We start from the raw sequence: 19,027 nt of genomic DNA on the forward strand, positions 1-19,027 counted from the left end.
CCATGTTCTACCTCCTCAACAGTTATTTTATTTGGTTTCTTTTTTTGATTCTTTCTTCCATTCTTCTAGACCTTCATTCTCTCTACTGACCTTTAGTGGGTCTACTGAGGTATTTCTCAGACTGTTTCCTCTGTAGGTGGGAGGCTAGTTTGCATGTTTAGCACACAAAATCAGCTCCTAATGCCACCACAGCACTTTAATTTTAAATTGGAAATGTGTTTTCTAATCCTAAAGTAAAAACAAAAGTGAAAATCAGAAAACTGTTATCACCTTTCACAATATGATTCTTAACCTGAATTCCCTCCCGCATTATTCTCAACACTTCAGGAATTTAGCTAATTTTTACTAACCTTAAGTTAGTTTTGCTAACTTCTAAGGGTTAATGAGGACAGGGACACCAGTTTCATTTAGATCTCTCAACATTTACCCCCTTTTTTTGGTCTTTTCTTTAACATCATTTTATTCACTTATTAATCATTTATCTATTCATTTATAACAATCCAAAGTGCTAGGTATAAAAAGGTGAATAAAACAATTTCTGTTTTTAAGGCCTTTGTCTAGAAAAGCAAAAAACACAAACGTGTATCATATGAAAATATTAAAAGCTACTGAGCCACCTATAAGTCAAACAGTGTTAAAATCTGCATATGACCTCATTTAATTCTCACAGTGACCTGATGAACGTGGTTACTATTATAATCCTCATTTTCTAGATGAGGAAACAGTATTAAAGAGGAATTCTATAACTTGCCCAATTTTACATAATGTGGTAGAACTAGCATCCAGCTCTAGGGCTGTCTGACTTCAAAGCCACCATGACGTGAACCACAATTCTTGAACTCATATAACTGACGAGTAATTAGTATCTACAGTTTTTTATTTGACAATGTTTTTATATATATTTAGCGAGATAGAAAGGGAGAGAGATGAGAAGCATCAGCTCATATTTGCAGCACCTTACTTGTTCATTGATTGCCTCTCATATGTGCCTTGACTGGGGGCTCCAGCTGAGCCAGTGACCCCTTGCTCAAACCAGTGTCCTTGGATTTCAAGTCAGCGACCTTTGGGCTCAAGCCAGTGACCATGGGTGTCATGTCTTTGTTCCCATGCTCAAGCCGGCGACCTTGGGCCTTTGAACATGGGTCCTCAGTATCCCAGGCCAGTGCTCTATCTATTGCACCACCATGTGGTCAGGCAGTAATGTTATATTTTTTAATGAGGTTTATTTTAGCAACCAAGAAATTGTAACAGCCTAGCAACGCATATAAGTTAAAAATTAATTTACATGGAAAAAAGAACATTTATAATATGTTAATCTTTATTCACATTGTTGATACCATAATAAAACATAATTTGGTTTTCATTTCACAAAAAATGGGCAGGAAATTGTGCTTTGTCATAGCCACTACAAAAAAAAGTTTTTTCTTCCAAATATATGAAATATTGAATAAATATATATGCATTGTAATTCACAAAGATCTAGCAATAAGAAAAAGGCAAAAATCCAGTTGATTCAGAAAGTTAACTTAAATGTCTAACAAACATGACAGTATTATCAGCCTCCTTTACTAATGAGAAATGCAGTCGTATTTATTTATTTTTCTGTTTTATTGAATTTATTGGGGTGACATTGGTTAATAAAATTATGTAGGTTTCAAGTGTACAATTCTATGATACATATCTGTATATTCCATTGTGTGCTCACCACCCCAGGTCAAGTCTCCTCCATCACCGTTTATCACTGGACTCTCTCCTACCTCCCCCACCTCCTCTTTCCCTCCAGTGAGCACCAGACTGGTGTCTGTGTCTGTGAGGGTTTCTTTGTTGTTGTTTTGTTTTTTTTTTTCTTAATCCCTTCACCTTTTTCAGCCATCCCCCACCGCCTCCCATCTGGCAGCTGTCAGAATGTTCTTTGTATCTGAGTCTTTCTGTTCTTTATTTATTTTTTAGATTTGGTTGTTGATAGAAATGTATATATTGCCATTTTACTGTTCAAATTTTGGGGTTTTTTTATTCCTTCTTAAAGAAGACTAACATTTCATGAGATACTGGTTTGGTGGTTATGAACAAGCTTTATCTTGTCAGGGAGGCTGTTTATCTGTCTTTCCATTCTAAATGATAACGTTGCTGGGTAGAGTAATCTTTGTCGTAGGTCCGTGCTTTTCATCACTTGGAATATTTCTTGCCACTCCCTCGTGGCCTGCCAAGTTTCTGCTGAGTAATCAGCTGAGTCTTCTAGGGGCTCCCTTGTAGGTAACTGACTGCTTTCTCTGCTGATTTTAAGATTCTCTCTTTTGTCTTTAATTTTTTGCAATTTAATTCTGATGTGTCTTGGTGTGGGCCTCTTTGGGTTTATCTTGTTAGGGACTTTCTATGCCTCCTGGACTTGTATGTCTGTTTCCTTCACCAGGTTAGGAAAGTTTTCATAATTATTTTTTCAGATAAGTTTTCCGTTTCCTGTTCTCCTTCTCTCCTCCCGGCACCCTCACGGTGGGAATGTCAGTACACTTTGTTCTCCCTCTCTCCTCCCGGCACCCTCACGGTGGGAATGTTAGTACACTTTGTTCTCCCTCTCCTCCCGGCACCCTCACAGTGGGAATGTTAGTACACTTTGTTCTCCCTCTCCTCCCGGCACCCTCACGGTGGGAATGTTGGTACACGTGAAGTTGTCCCAGAGGCTCCTCTTGTTCTCCCTCTCCTCCTGGCACCCTCACGGTGGGAATGTTGGTACACGTGAAGTTGTCCCAGAGGCTCCTCTTGTTCTCCTTCTCCTCCCGGCACCCTCACGGTGGGAATGTCAGTACACTTTGTTCTCCCTCTCTCCTCCCGGCACCCTCACGGTGGGAATGTCAGTACACTTTGTTCTCCCTCTCTCCTCCCGGCACCCTCACGGTGGGAATGTTGGTACACGTGAAGTTGTCCCAGAGGCTCCTTATATGATCTTTATTTTTTTTAGAATTCTTTTTTCTTTTGGGTGTTTTTTGTTCCTTGTATTTCAAATAACTGATTTGATTCTCAACTTTATCTACTATACTGTTGATTACCTGTACATTATTTTCATTTAATTTAGTGTATCTTTTATGTCTGACTGGTCCTTTTTTATGCTTTTCATGTTCTCTCTAAATTCATTTAACATCCTTACAACCATTGTTTTGAACTCTGCATCCAGTATGTTGTTTGTCTCCATTTTGTTTAGTTCTTTTTCTGGAGTTTTGTTCTGTTCCTTCCTTTTGGCAGCCTCCCTGTATTCCTTTCTATATGTACAGTGTGTCCGTAAAGTCATGGTGCACTTTTGACCAGTCACAGGAAAGCAACAAAAGACGATAGAAATGTGAAATCTGCACCAAATAAAAGGAAAACTCTCCCAGTTTCATACCTATTCAGTGCAGTTCGATGTGGGCTCACGCACAGATTCTTTAGGGCTCCTTAGGTAGCTATCCCGTATAACCTCTACAGACTCGTCACTGACTGATGGCCTACCAGAACGGGGTTTCTCCACCAAACTGCCGGTTTCCTTCAACTGCTTATCCCACCAAGTAATGTTATTCCTATGTGGTGGCACTTCGTTATAAACGAGCCAGTATTTCACGTTGCACTTTGGTCACGGATTCCAATTTAGCGAGCCACAGAACACACTGAACTTTCATCTATACCGTCCACATTGTGACTGGCATGGCCGTGGGCTGCTCCGCTGTATACACAATGTTACATCATCATCTGCGCATGCGCACATGCTGCTACATCATCCTACAGAAACTGGGAGGGTTTTCCTTTTATTTGGTGCAGATTTCACATTTCTATCGTCTTCTGTTGCTTTCCTGTGACCAGTAAGTAGTGCACCAGGACTTTACATACACATTGTATTAGGAAGAGCTGCTCTGTCTCCCAGGCTTGATATAGTGGCCTAATGTAGTAGGTGTTTTATAGGGTCCAGGTGTACCAGCTCCCTGATCACCCAAAGCTGGGCATGTAAGATGTGCCTCTTGTGTAGGCTGTGTATACCTTCCTATTGTAGTTGAGCCTTGATTGCTGTTGACATGTCAGAGGGAGGGATTTTCACCCAGGCCAATCAGCTGCAAGAACTAGCTGCAACCACCATGGAGGATTGGCTTGCAGAATTCCACCCCGCAGAGCAGGACTCACTCAGTGGGGCTCTGGTACCTGCTGGGTCCACTCCTTGAGTGGATCACTGTGGAGGTTTTTGGGTGGTCGTGCTCTAATGTGGTCTGAAGCTGTCCCCTGGGTGCCCTGGCTCTGGGGCCTCCTGGGAGGTTCTGGCCAAGGTCAGTGACCACCTGTGTTCTGCCTGTAGTGGGGCCACCTGGTGTGAGCTACAGAGTGATCTGCAGAGATGGCTACTACTCATGTCTGGGTTGGAGGTGCCCAGGTGAGGTCAAGCTGTGAACCATGGCCAGCTGCTGCTAGAGCCAGGGCTGGGGCCACTTAGCAAAAGGTACAGAGCACACTGAGGCCAGATGCAGTTTGTTTGAAAGATTTTAGGAAAACCTGATATATGAGCCAAGACAAAGCCCCTGGAAACAGCTTGTTTGGGGCAGGTCCTCCAAGAATCACCAGGTCAGAGCAAGTGTGAGCCCAGTTGATGGATACTCAGATATGATGCCTACCTACCAGTTCTATGAGGGGAAGACTTAACAAAGGAAGAATGGCCTCTGCCAGTGCTTCTGTCTGGGAGAAGGCTGCCCCTCCAGCTCTCATCCTGATATCAAGCAGTTCAGTTCCTCTTCATATGTTCCTAGTTCCTTTCAAGCTGCTGCTTCAGTGCTGGAGCTCAGAGTAAGGCTGTGCCTGGGCCCTTTAAAGGAAAACCTGGGACAGCCACCCTCTGTGTCATTCAGCCACAGTCCCTACTTATTTTTGTAGCCAGAAGTTATGGAAGTTTCTCTTCCTGGCTCTGGAACTCCGGGCTGGGGTCCTGGTGTGGCGGCGGGACCTCTTGCTCCTCAGGAAGGGCCTCTGCAGCTGAGCTGTCCCTCCTCGTTTTTGTCTGTCACACGTGAGGATGGGACCAGCCTGTTGTGCACCTTACCCCTTCTACCATCTTGATGTGGCTTCTTCTTTAAATCCTTAGTTGAAGGACTTCCATTCAGCCAGACTTCAGGTGGTTCTGAATGATGGTCTTCTGTGTTTAGTTGTAAATTTGATGAATTTGTGGAAGGAGCCATGTATTGCTTTTACCTATGTCACCTACTCAACTGGAAGTTAAATGCTGTATGGGTACATATATATTATAAAAACAGTCATGAAAGTGATGAAGGCACCGGATTATAGACAGTGGTTTCTTTTAGAGAGAGAAAGAGAGAATGGGATGTGAGCAGAGTGCACAGGCTCTTCAGTTTATCTGTAATGTAATCTGATGTTTTATTTCTTTGCAAAAATTACATAATGTTAGGGTATGATAAAAAATTTGTGGATATGTTGGTATTTTTTATATTAAGCAATACTTTTCTAAATGTCTTAAGTAGTTAATGAGAAAAGCATATAAATTTAAGACTTGAAAAATGATTTCTAAACTATCTTTTAGATATAGTTGAGGTAAGTACCTTATTTTGTGTTGTCATTTTCCTTTACAATCGTGCCTTAAAAGAAATAGTTATTCCCATGTATGTAAATACAGCTTCTCATTTTATTTGTCATTGCTAATGTAGAATACTTAAATTCTTAACACTGCTCCTAAAATTATCTAATGGAGTGGACATTGAGCACTGCAACTTTCTAATGACAAGTAATTGTACCATGTAACTTTGTATACCAGTATGAATGCTTCATAGGCTTTAAAGTTTTTATGAATTTCACAGGCTTTAAACATTTTATGAATTTTACAATATTTTGAGCTGATAGCTTATTCATGGTTTATAAAACATTTAATTAGTTTTCTATAACTGATCTTTTTGGAACTATTAATGTTGAATAAATATGTTTTCCAGTCTGTGGCATAAGGAGGAATGGTGAGAGGTAGTAAGTTCTAGGCTAGGAGTAAGGCTTTTCAGTCCTGGGTTCAGTGGTGTACTATCTTGACTGATGACTTGGCTGAGTCACTTAACATCTGGTTACAACAGCAAAATGAGGTAATGTTCAGGACTAGTTCAGGTGACTTGTTTGTTCTTTAATTAATATTTGTTGATGCTAAGTCAGAAAATCTTGAGGAAAATGTTATGGGATTAATCCTGATTATATCAGGTAAAGTTTTTGCATGGAGACTGCAATTTGGATTTGTTAGCATCTTTGGGGAACTATAGAATATAAATACTTTGTTACTGGGAATTTATAGGACAGAAAGTGAGTCCTCCACTAGAAGAAGAAAATTCATTTTCTCCTTTCTTACAGACAAGCAATCATCTCCTTGGACCAAAACTGTTTCCACTAGATCGATTATTAGCAATATTATATAGCATTGTGGACAGCAAAGTTGCTCCAACAGCAAATATCTTTTCCCAGGTAAGCTTCGTGGAAGGTTATTATCAGTTATCTTTACCTTTATGGAATTTTTCAGGTGCTATAGTTGGTAGAGTTCCAGGCATTTAGAGTTTTGGCCAGCCTATGTTACTGTTTTAACTGTATGATGATCAATATTCTTGGTAAGTAATAGAAAATTCCAGATCTCTAAAGGTATCACTGAATTTGCATACTGAATGATAAAATTTGTATAACTGGATGATAAAAGCAGCTTACTGTTACTAGGTATTTTTTAATGAAGGTCATTTTTAATTAAACAGTTCTAATGATTTTATAGCTTTATGATTATTGGTGAATTATAATATAGGAATATAATTTAACAAAAACAAAATTATAAATTTATTTGCAAGGAAGTAATATTCTTATTCACTACATATATCTTGTAAGTTGACTATGCATTTTGTTTTTAAAAAAGCTTATTTCTAAAATGATATTAAGTGCTCAGATATTTCACTAGATGGCAGCAGTAGCATAAAAATAGGAGACATGACATATTTAATAAAGTTGAGGGTTTTTTTGTTGCCAATCTAAGAAAAACCTACTTATTAAAAATATAGTCACAGTACATTTCTGGAATAGTCCAGGAAAAGAATACTGATCACCTGATGTGAATAGATTGAAGATAAAGCGAATGATTTGACTGGTCTATTGAAAAGCAGAGTCACTTGAGATGTTTCAATGAGGATTATGTTTTATTATAGATTTCTAGGTTGAGAAGTGTGTAAATAATATCATTTACATTTTAATTCACTGCAAATAAATTTCATCCCTGAATGGATGTTAAACTTTGTAATCTAATGTGTGGTGGTAACTTTTAATTTTTCGCTTACAGAAGTTTTTGAGGAAAAAAACACATTTTTCATTTAATATAACATATAAGTTAGATAATTTTTTATGTCAGCATTTATAGAAAGTTTTGTCTACCTTTACTGTGTTCTTGAAGAAAGGTAATGCAGTCAGTTATTAGGCAGTGTATGTAACTAGCCAAATAGGTAGTAGATTGGTAGCCCAAATGCCAATAATTTAAAAATCCAATTCAGTTTTCATCTGTATTACCGGATTTTTTTTTTTTTTCGGATGGTTGCACAACTCTTTTTTTCCCCCAGTGTAAATGAATCAAAAAATTTGTAATTAAATTTATTGGGTGACAGTGGTTAATAGGATCATACAGGTTTCAGGTATACATTTCTATGACACATGATCTGTATATTGCATTGTGTGTCCCCCCACCCAAAATCATTTTTCATCACCATATATTTGACCCTCTTTACCCTTTAATAACCCCCTATTCCTTCCCTCTGTTAATCACCAGACTGGTGTCTGTGTTTTTGAGTTCAGTTTTATATTTTGCATATGAGGGAAATCATGTGGTTCTTAGGTTTTTCTGACTGACTTATTTCACTTACCATAATGTTCTAACAGGTACATCCATGTTGTCGCAAATGGCAGTATTTCATTCTTATTTATGGCTGAATAGCATTCCATATTATATATGTACCATGTTTTCTTTATCCAGTCCTCTATCAAAGGGTACTTTCATTGTCTCCTTTTCTTGGCCACCGTGAATAATGCTGCAGTGAACATAGAGGTGGATATATCTTTGCAACTAAATGTTTTTGAGATTTTCGGGTAGATACCCATTAGAAGGATTGCTGCTGGATCATGTGGTAACTTTATTCTTAATTTATTAAGGAACCACCAGACTGTTTTCCACAGTGGTTGTACCAGCCTACATTCCCACCAGCAATGAATGAGGGTTCCTTTTCTCCACAACCTCTCTAACACTTGTTATTACTTGTTTTGTTGATAATAGCCATTCTAATAGGTGTGAGGTGGTATGTCATCAGAGGTATGATTTGCATTTTGCTACTGAAGTTGAACATTTTTTTATGTATCTCTTGGCCATTTTGTATATCGTCTTGGGAGAGGTGTCTGTCTGGGTCCTCTGCCAATTTTTTTATTGGATTGTTTGGTGTTGAATTATATGAGTTCCTTATATATTTTGGATATTAGCCCCTTGTTAGAGCTGTTGTTTGCAAATAGCATCTTCCATTCAGTTGGTTTTGTTGGTGGTTTCTTTTGCTGTGCAGGAGTTTAGTTTGATATAGTCACATTCATTTATTTTTGCCTTTACTTCCCTTGCCTTTGGAGCCAAATTTGTAAAACCTTTTCTAAGACCAAGGTCTGTTAGTTCAGTACCTACCTTATTTCCCCATCTGTAAAATGCACCATTTTTAAAAAAATTTTAGGGTCTAAAAACTAGGTGCATCTTATACAGTGGTTGTAAATTATTTACTTGCATTTTCCGCTTTTTCGCACTTGTTGTCTTTGTGCTCATTATTTCGCCCTTATTACTGGTATGTTACGGTAGGTTACGTTTTACCATGTTCTGCCCAGAAATGGCTCAGAAAAGATTTTCTTACCATGCTGAATTCAAGTTAAAAGTGATCCAGTTTGCAAAAGTGAATGGCAATCATGCTGCTGAATGTCAGTTTGGTCCTCCTCCAACTGAGAAATCAATCTGAGACTGGCTACAGGAAGAAGAAACCCTACTGAAAACACCACGGCAGAAGAAGGCCATGAGAGCCAAGTCAGCAAAGTGGCCTGGTGTAGAGAGGGAATTGAAGGTATGGATTGATGAGCAAAGGGCAATTGGAATTCCTGTGTCCACAAAGATGGTTTGGCATGAGGCAAGAAGAATTGCTGATGACAATTTGACACCAGCAGGAAGAGTGAAGAAACCAACTATAGGAGAAATTTTTACTTGGGTGAAAAGATCCTGGGATAATATCAAGATTGAGATTTTGTCAAGTGATTTAAGAAGTGTGGCATTTCAAATGCCATAGATGGAACTGAGGACAAGGCAATATATGAAAACAGTGATTCATCATTAGACACAGATGAGGACAAGCTAATGGATGGGAGTTTTGGCAGTGATGAGGAGTTGTATGAATTTTATGATGAATAAAACCAGTTCAATAATTTTATGTAATACTATTTTTTTTTTCAAAATTTGGGCCCCAAAATTAAGGTGCGTCTTATACATTGGAGTATTGTATACATGAGGAAATAGTTTGTTTTTTTCTGTGTAATTTATTGTTTCAGCTCTTAGCTTTAGGTCTTTGATCTATTTTGGATTAATTGTTATACTTGGGGAAGAACTATAATCTAGTTTTATTCTTTGCATGTGGCTTTCTGTTCTCCATTATGTTTTTTTTGGCTCCTTTGTCAAAAATTATTTGCCCCTATAGATGTGATTTTATTTCTGGGCTCTCAATTCTGTTTCATTGGTCTGTATATCTGTTTTTCTACCAATACCATGCTGTTTTGATTTTCATGGCTCTGTAGTAAATTTAAAGTCAAGTAGTGTGATATTTTCTGCCTTGTTCTTTATTTTTAGGATTGCTTTGGCAATGTGCAGTCTTTTTTGTTTCCATAAATCTTGTTCAATTTCTTTAAAAGATAGCATTGGGATTTTAATGGGGATTACATTAACTCTGTATATTACTTTGGGTAATATGGCCGTTTTAACTATGTTGATTCTTTCAGTCCATGAACACGGGATATCTTTCCATTTCATTGTGTCATTTTCTTTTCTTTTTTCCCTTAAGTGAAACTAGGGAGATAGACTTCCACATGCCAGAATCCCAGCCAAGATCCACCCAGCAACCCCTGTCTAGGGCCGATGCTCAAATCAACTGAGCTATTTTTAGTGCCTGAGGTAGACATGCTGGGATCAGCTGAGCTATCCTCAGTGCCCAAGGTTGAGCCACTGGCTGCAGGAGGAGAAGCGGGAGAAAGGGGGGAAAGGATGGGGGCGAGAGGCAGGTGGTGGCCGCTTCTCTTATATGCCTTGACTGGGAACTGAACCTGCGATGTCCATACGCTGGGCCGATGCTCTACCCACTGACCTAACCGACCAGGGCCATTGTGTCATTTTCAATCTCTTTTAATAATGCTTTGTGATTTTTAGTATATAGGCCCTTCACCTCCTTTGTTAAGTTTATTCCTAATTATTTTATTCTTTTGGTTGTAATTACAAAAGGAATTGCTTATTTCATTTCTTTTTTGGAAGTTTTATTGTTAGTATATAGGAAAGCCATGGATTTTTGTACATTGATTTTGTATCCTGCAACTTTACTGTATTTGTTTCTAATAGTTTCTTGGTGGAGGGACTTTTTTCTGTATATATTTTTTAAATGTTATGTCTGAAAATAAAGTAGTTTTTCATGAAACTTTACCTATTGTTGATAGCTCTCTCTATACAAGATATAGATTATTTTTCTTTGATTTTGCTGTTGCAATAAATATGAAGTGGGTATTATGATCTTTATTGTAACAAATTGAGACTGGAAGAGGTTAAAGGATGTTGCCAATTAATGTGACATGTGCAGATATTTGGTCTAGGAAAGTGAGATACTTCTGAACAGAGTAGGAAGGCATTTATATCACATGTGATTGTACTTCTCAGGTACCCAAAAATTATCTTTGGGAGATACAAAGAAAGATAATTAATATATATATTTCCCCCTTTTAGAGAGCTTATAACTAATCCTAAGGGGATAAACGTGTACATAAGAATAATATTGTGTGGCTGTAATAAATAGAACTGAAATTAGTGCAGCTGAGCAGTTGAGAGCAGAGAGAATAGAATCACTTCTGAATTGTGCAGGATACAAGAAAGGTGACTTCACAGAAAAAGTGAGAAATGGAGCTGGATTATGGAAAATGAGTAGGCTTTTGTTTCCTAATATTTCTGACTTACATACTGATCCATTTTTGTTACACAGAAATGAGAAAATGGGTAAATTAAAAGGAAAAATAATAGACAAACTTCGCTGACACCTTATGTCCAGTGGATAGAGTTTAGTAGACTAAGAGATTTATAAAGGGCAGATAGTATGACCAAAGGTACAGGACTAGGATAAAACGAGACACATTTGTGAACGACTCACACTGGTTTTGTTGAAAGGGGAGTGGGGGCAGTCAGTGTTGCAATCTAGTAAGTAGTATACTGCCACCACCCATCAGATCTTGCTTGTTGGTACCTTATATTGGGAGAGCATTTTGCATTTTCTAGTCTTGTTCACATACTAAATTAATCTTTAAAGAAAAGGAAGCTCCAAAAGCCCAAGAGATCTGTCCAGGGCCAGGTAGCAGACCACGTCCAGTATCCAGACTTGAAGGTTTTCCCAGCAGCCAGGCTTTGATTGTAGATGAACAATGTCAGCTCTCTTTGTTTTCTTTTTCCTTTAGATCTCATTTTTACTTTTAGGTTTTTTTCATATTTAAATCATTTTTATTTTTCAATTACAGTTGGTATACATTATTATATTAGTTTCAGATGTCTAATCACACCCTAGTGAACTAAGTGATCATCCTGATAAATCTTGCACCCATTTGGTACCACACATCGTTGTTAGGATATTATTGACCACATTCCCTGTGCTGTACTACCAATTTTTAGTTCTTAATCCCATCACCTTTTTCACCCATTTACCCCCTTCTGGCAACCATCAAAATATTCTCTGTGTCTATGAGTCTGTTTCTGTTTTTCTTCTTTGTTAATTTCAGTTTTTTGGGTTTTTTTTTTTTTTTAGATTCAATCATTGATATATAAGTACTTACTGCCATTTTATTTATACTTTTTATCTTTTTCTTATTTTCTTCCTAAAGAGGATCCTACCCTTTCACATTTCGTGTAATTCTCGTTTGGTGGTGATGAACTCCTTTAGCTTTATCTTGTCAGGGAGGCTATTTATCTATCTTTCCATTCTAAATGATAGCTTTGCTGAGTAGAGTAATCTTGGTTATAGGTCCTTGCTTTTCATCTCTGAATATTTCTGGCAACTCCCTTCTGGCCTGCAAAGTTTCTGTTGAGAAATCAGCTGACAGTTTTCTGGGGGCTCCCTTGAAGGTAATTGACTGCTTTTCTCTTGCTGATTTTAAGATTCTCTTTGTCTTCAATCTTTGGCATTTTGATCATGATGTGTCTTGGTATGTGCCTCTTCGGGTTCATCTTGTTTGGGATTCCCTATGTCTCCTGGAATTGTACGTCTGTTTTCTTCACCTGGACTTGTACGTCTATTTTCTTCACAACGTTAGTAAAGTTTTTCATCATTTTTTTCAAATTGGTTTTCCATTTCTTGCTCTCTGTCTCTTCTCCTTCTGGCATCCTCATGATGTGAATGTTGGTACACTTGAAGTTGTCCCAGAGGCTCCTTACACTATCTTTATTTTTATTTTTATTTTTTGGATTCTTTTTTCTTTTTGATATTCTGATTGGGTATTTTTTTTTTTTTGCTTCTTTATAGTGTATTTCCAAATTACTGATTTGAGTCCCTGCTTCTGTTAATCCAAGTTCAGAAGGACCCGAAATATGGAAGACAGGAACAAGGTCCATCGTTTACACATCAAAGCTTTATTGTCTAGCTTGGCCAAGCGGCGGGAACTCCGACAGAAATCTGACGGAGAGCGCACCAGCCCTTTGTTCTACTTAGTTTTTATAGTTTTGTAAGTGGGAAGTACAGAAGCAAAAATTGCAATTAGGAGCCCCTTACCGCTATTGGTTATAGTCATATGTCCTTTAACATGATAGGACCACGTTCAATTTGCAAACCATACATCATTTTGGAGAAAACAAAATTTACAAGTCAACACAATGGTAGAAAGATGTCTCTTTACATATTAAAGGCTTTCCTATATTATCTAGTGTTTATCTGCTATCTCTCTGTCCAGAGTCACACATGCATTTACATAGGAGAGGTAGTTTCGGTGGGGACAAATGCCCGCAAATGGCTCATTGCTATAAGAAAAGGTTTATTTTGGCTTTTCTCTCCCTGTACCTGGCTAGCCATTCACCCCTTTCCCCACAGGTGTGGTGGAATGTCTGGGAATCCATGTTTTCATCCCCTTGCATTTACAATACAATGCCAAGGGCCATCCTGGTTATGGCAATCACATAGTACAGAGACTATTCTCACAATTTCTCTGCACACCTTAACCCAAATTAATAAAATGTTCTCCAAGCCCCCTAAAATACTAATATTAATTCTGTATCCTTTGGTACTTTACAACACCTGCGGGTGAAATGGCTCAGTGGCTCCTCACTTCATCTACTCTACTGTTCACTCCCTGAAAGTTACTCATTTTAGTTAGTGTATTCTTTTTCTGAATGGTCCTTTTTTATGCTTTTCAAATTCTCACTAAATTCATTAAGTATCCTTATAACCAGTGTTTTGTACTCTACATCTAGTAGATTGTTTGTCTTCATTTGTTTAGTTCTGTTTCTGGAGCTCTGTTTTGTTTGTTTTTGTTTTTATTTGGGAAATGTTTCTTTGTCTCCTCATTTTGGAAGCCTCCCTCTGTTTGTTTCCATGTATTAGGTAGAGCTGCTACCTCTTCCAGTCTTGGTAAAATGGCCTTATGCAGTATGTGTTCTGTAGGGTCTAGTGGCACAGCTACCCAGATCACTCAAGCTTGGCATTCTAGGTACACCTCTTATATGGGCTGTGTACACCCTCTTGTAGTTGAGCCTTGATTGCTGTTGGCAGGTCAGTGGGAGGGCTTTACCCCCAGGCCTATCAGCTGCAAGGACTGACTGAGACCACCAACCACCAGGGAGGATCAGCTGTGCAGGATTACAGTGGGGACTTCAGTGGGGCTCTGGTGCCTGCTGAGTTCGTCCCATGAGTGTGTTGCTTGTGGAGGTGCTTGGGTTCACTTGTCTTTGTTTTCAACAGTGTTTATAATAATGTAATTAAGAAACAGTTTGGCCCATTGTATCTTAAATTTTTTTACTTTTTATCTCTTCTCATTAGCAGTTATGAGAATGATAAATTTTGTATATTAAAACATAGCTCTAATGAATATGTGTTCATTTGATGACAAATTACTTAGGACATTCTCACTTGATTCCCATTTGGTATACAATGGGTAAGGGGCTACAAAGGGTTGATTTGACTAACCTTAAGGACTTGACGTTTACTTTTCCTTGGTCAATAAATTATCCACAACAATGAAGTCACATATTACTATGTTTTAAGAGCAAAATGTGGCAAAAATCACATCCTTAGGAAGGGTTTTTCTCCCACATGCCTTGTTTTCTTTTTTTTCCCACTGACTCCCAGTGAACTTTTCTTTCTCCTTTTATTCATCCATCAAAACTAGACTCTTGTCCATAGGAATGGGAATTTGTATTTAATCTATACACACCTGATTTTTTAAATGAAAAACAGAAGTGTGGTATTTGTATTAGAAGTGCTTATTCGATATGAACACTAGATGGCAATATTGTTACATAATAGCTTTAAGATGGATCCAACTTGTTCATATTGTTTCTGATATTAAAGAAAGCTGTTAATTTAACACATTGGTTTATTTGAATAAAATAAAATTACCTGGAGATAGTTAATGATATACATGTGTGTTCTGTACACACTTCCATGAAAATGTAAATAATATTGATAAGGTATTATGTCACATAAGCATTTTCCACCTGGAAGTAAATTTCTTTTTATTGGCTGTAATATGTTTATATGTGATTGTCATTATTTTTTTCTATTTATTTTATGTCAGCTATTCTAAGGATATATTTTATAGTAATGTACTATTATATAGCTTGATTTACCATTTACGTAATTGTTAATAATTTTTCACATGTAATAAATTTATCAAATATAGTGTATATGTTCCAAATTCTCTTGAAGCAAAACTTTATTTCCGTTGCATTTTATTTAAATTATATTCTGTAATAAAGTTATAAAAATAGTAGTTTAAGGAACTTTTGGTTATTAAAATTGCAATAAGAATAATCAGTTTCTGCCTGACCCGGCGGTGGTGCAGTTTAAAGAGTGTCAGACTGGTATGCGGAGGACCCAGGTTCCAAACCACGAGGTTCCCACCTTGAGCGCAGGCCTATCCGGCTTGAGTGCGGGCTTACCAGGCTGAGCACGGGGTCGCTGACTTGAGCGTGGGATCATAGATAATGACCCCATGGTCGCTGGCTTGAGTCCAAGGTCGCTGGCTTAAGCAAGGGGTCAGTTGCTCTGCTGAAGCCCCCTGGTCAAGGCACATAGGAGAAAGCAGTCAGTGAACAACTAAGGGGACTCAGGAGCCACAATGAAGAATTGGTGCTTCTCATCTCTCTCCCTGTCTGTCCCTGTCTGTCCCTGTCTGTCCCTATCTGTCCCTGTCTGTCCCTGTCTGTCCCTGTCTGTCCCTCTCTCTGTCTCTGTTGCAAAAAAAAAAAAAGAATTTCGTAACAGTATTAGTATTAGTATTATATTATAGTTGGTAATTTCTAAATTTCTTCTTTATTAAATTATAACTAAAATTCTACTCATTAGCTTTTTAAGTCTCAAATATGAGTAAAAGAATATTAGTACATTTAACATTTTACATTAAAATATTTACATTTACTGAATTAAAATATGGTTTTTAAATTTTTTTAGACTTCTAAGATAATTTTAGCCTTATGCGATTTACTACAGTTTTGTAGTCATGACTATGGCTCATTTAAAATTATTTTTTATTCAAAGAAAATAAATGTAGTCCCATATATACCTGCATTTTGTGAATGACAACATTTAATTCTACCATAGTATTTTCATTTTTTTCCTCCACAGCATGAATAGAATATAGCAACTGTACCGTTTACATGCAGGAAATAGTAAAGTTTACTACATACTTTTAAAATACTTTGATTAGATATGTTATTTATCTCCTTTAAAAGAAATATCTCATATTATTGAATTAATTTTTTTCTCATAAGTATATTGAAACCAGATTATGCCTTTTTACATTTTTCTTGAAGAAAAATTATAAGTTGTTTGCAAATTTTTAATTATTTATTTTATTTGTGTTATTTTCTGTATTTCCTCTTGCTTCTTTTTGCTCACCCCCCTCCAGAGTCTTGTAATTAGGTGAAGGCAGTAGAAGTACGTACAGTTCTTTAAAACTTTTGTCAAGTATATCACTTACCTTAAAATACTAAGTTATAGGCCTGACCTGTGGTGGCGCAGTGGATAAAGCGTCCACCTGGAAATGCTGAGGTCGCCGGTTCGAAACCCTGGGCTTGCCTGGTCAAGGCACATATGGGAGTTGATGCTTCCTGCTCCTCCCCCTTCTCTCTCTCTCTCTCTCTCTCTCCTCTCTCTCCCTCTCTGTCTCTCTCTCCTCTCTAAAAATGAATAAATAAAATAAAAAAATTAAAAAAAAATACTAAGTCATAATGCTTTACATTTTTCCAGATGATAAAATTAGTGAGGAGTTTATTTTCTAGGATTATCACTACAGGTTTCTTTCTTTACTTTTTTTTTTTTTTTTTTGAGAGAGGGGGGGGGTGGGGGAAGGGAGAGAGATGATAAGAATCCTGGTTGTGGCATCTTAGTTGTTCATTGATTGCTTTCTCATATGTACCTTGACAGAGGGGCTACAGCAGAGCGAGTGACTCTTTGCTCAAGCCAGTGACCTTGGGCTCAAGCCAGCGACATTGGGGTTTTGAACCTGGATGCTCAGCATCCCATGCTGACACTCTATCCACTGCGCCACCACCTGGTCAGGCATTTAAAGTGACTTTTATAAAAAGAATTACCTTCAAAAAAATTTAGGGACTTTAAATTACATGTGTTTATATCACATATTGTCATTGAACTTATTTGATCAGTTAGAATTTTAAATAATTATTTTTTTACATTTATTTTTAATTATTATTTTTTTTACAGGGACAGAGAGAGAGTCAGAGAGAGGGATAGACAGGGACAGACAGACAGGAACAGAGAGAGATGAGAAGCATCAATCATCAGTTTTTTGTTGCGACACCTTAGTTGTTCATTGATTGCTTTCTCATATGTGCCTTGACCACGGGCCTTCAGCAGATCTAGTAACCCCTTGCTCGAACCAGCGACCTTGGGTCCAAGCTGGTGAGCTTTTTGCTCAAGCCAGATGAGCCCGTGCTCAAGCTGGTGACTTCGGGGTCTCGAACCTGGGTCCTTCTGCATCCCAGTCCGACGCTCTATCCACTTCGCCACCGCCTGGTGAGGCTGAATAATTATTTTTGAAGACAATTCACTGTAATGCTATAATTTAAAAGTTTTAAAATAATGTAGTTATATTACTACATGAGAAGAAACAATGTACTCTGAATTAACATTTTAAAGTAGCCGAAAGGAGCATAGTACCTTTCAAAAATAGTTCTGTGTACCATATTGACAAATTGCATTTTTTAAGTAATAAATGTCTAGTTTCTGAATGGCTCCATACTTAGTTGTATATAATTTAATAAGGACGAATTAAATTTAAATGTCTTTATAAATGTATTACCATTTTTTAAAGTATCAAAAGCGTTTTGGAGCAAAGTATGATATACAAGTATTATTTTTCAAAAATAAACAATTTCTCAACTCTAGAACTTAAATCATGATATTGGAATATAGTTGGACTGTTTTGTTGTATCAGTTTAATTTTTTAGTCATTAATCAACCTGATTTTTCTTATAAAGGTTACATTGACTCTAGTAGCATTTAGAATTTTTGCTTGAGGGTGACATGTAAAATACTGTCTATGGGATTAAAAATGCATAAATTAGGCTTTCAACTTTGGAACAAATAGTACATACATTGATACTTATTTTTGTAGGCAGTGTTTTATAACTACTTTTCTGAAAGCCTAGTATTGCTTCTAATATACCAAAAGTATACCTTATATTTACATTTTTGAGGAAATGTACTTAACATCAATAAATTTTATTTGACTTGGCAGATTTTTTGCTGGAAGCACAAAGAAAATTTTGGGTATGTGCTTGCATATGCCTTTTTAGGAAGATACATACTGTCAGTATAGTGACTCTATAGGCAAGTGCACACCTTAGAGCTTTATGACTAGAAAAGGGTTTTAATAAAACCAGTCATGAAATAAATGATTTAGAAAAAGCTCCATTATGGAACTGTGCTGCATTTTAAAATATTTCAATAAAAAGGTGATTAAAAGAAATGCTGATGCTTAAGGGAACAGTTTCCAATGAAAACTTGTCTTGATTCCTTGTCAGCTCACAACTAGGTGGAGTTCTTTGGTGGAGAGTGGCCTCATCTGCCCATACGTAGATATATTTGGTAGCTGCTGCTGCAGACAAGTCCTTTCCCATAGATAAGAAATTAGAGCCCAGTCCCACGTCACTATAGAACCTATTGCTCCTCACTTGGATACTTATGTTGGTTGAATTCTTAAGGATAGGAAGTCATCATGTCCCTGTAGTAGTTAGAAATAAGAAAGCAAACAGGGCTTACCTGCCTTATCTACTCCCCTGGATTCGGATACTGTATGCACGTTGATGTCTTGAATTCTGTATTTCTAGCCCTTGAGCTCTATTCTGGGCCCAGATTGCCAACTGAAGAGTAACACCGGAATGTGCATATCCATTGCACTGATGTAGATCCCAAACCCAAGTGGTCCCTAAACCTTTTCCTGTTTTTTCAGATACCAGGAAATTTCAGATATTAGTCATTTATTAGTCATGTATTACTCATGCTTTACTAAGCACATACTCTGTAGCATG

At 37.4% G+C, this 19,027-nt stretch overlaps 1 protein-coding gene across 1 annotated transcript in view; it reads left to right on the forward strand.

The window, feature by feature from the left end:
• The window catches only part of ORC5 (origin recognition complex subunit 5), a 111,443-nt gene that overhangs the window by 63,226 nt on the left and 29,190 nt on the right, over positions 1 to 19,027 (forward strand). The window contains exon 12 of the mRNA XM_066354167.1: positions 6,346 to 6,456. Coding sequence (XP_066210264.1) covers positions 6,346 to 6,456 — 111 coding nt within the window. The remainder of the gene's footprint in view (positions 1 to 6,345; positions 6,457 to 19,027) is intronic.

The sequence above is a fragment of the Saccopteryx leptura genome, chromosome 12 (genome assembly GCF_036850995.1).
Source record: "Saccopteryx leptura isolate mSacLep1 chromosome 12, mSacLep1_pri_phased_curated, whole genome shotgun sequence".
Taxonomy (NCBI): Eukaryota; Metazoa; Chordata; class Mammalia; order Chiroptera; family Emballonuridae; genus Saccopteryx; species Saccopteryx leptura.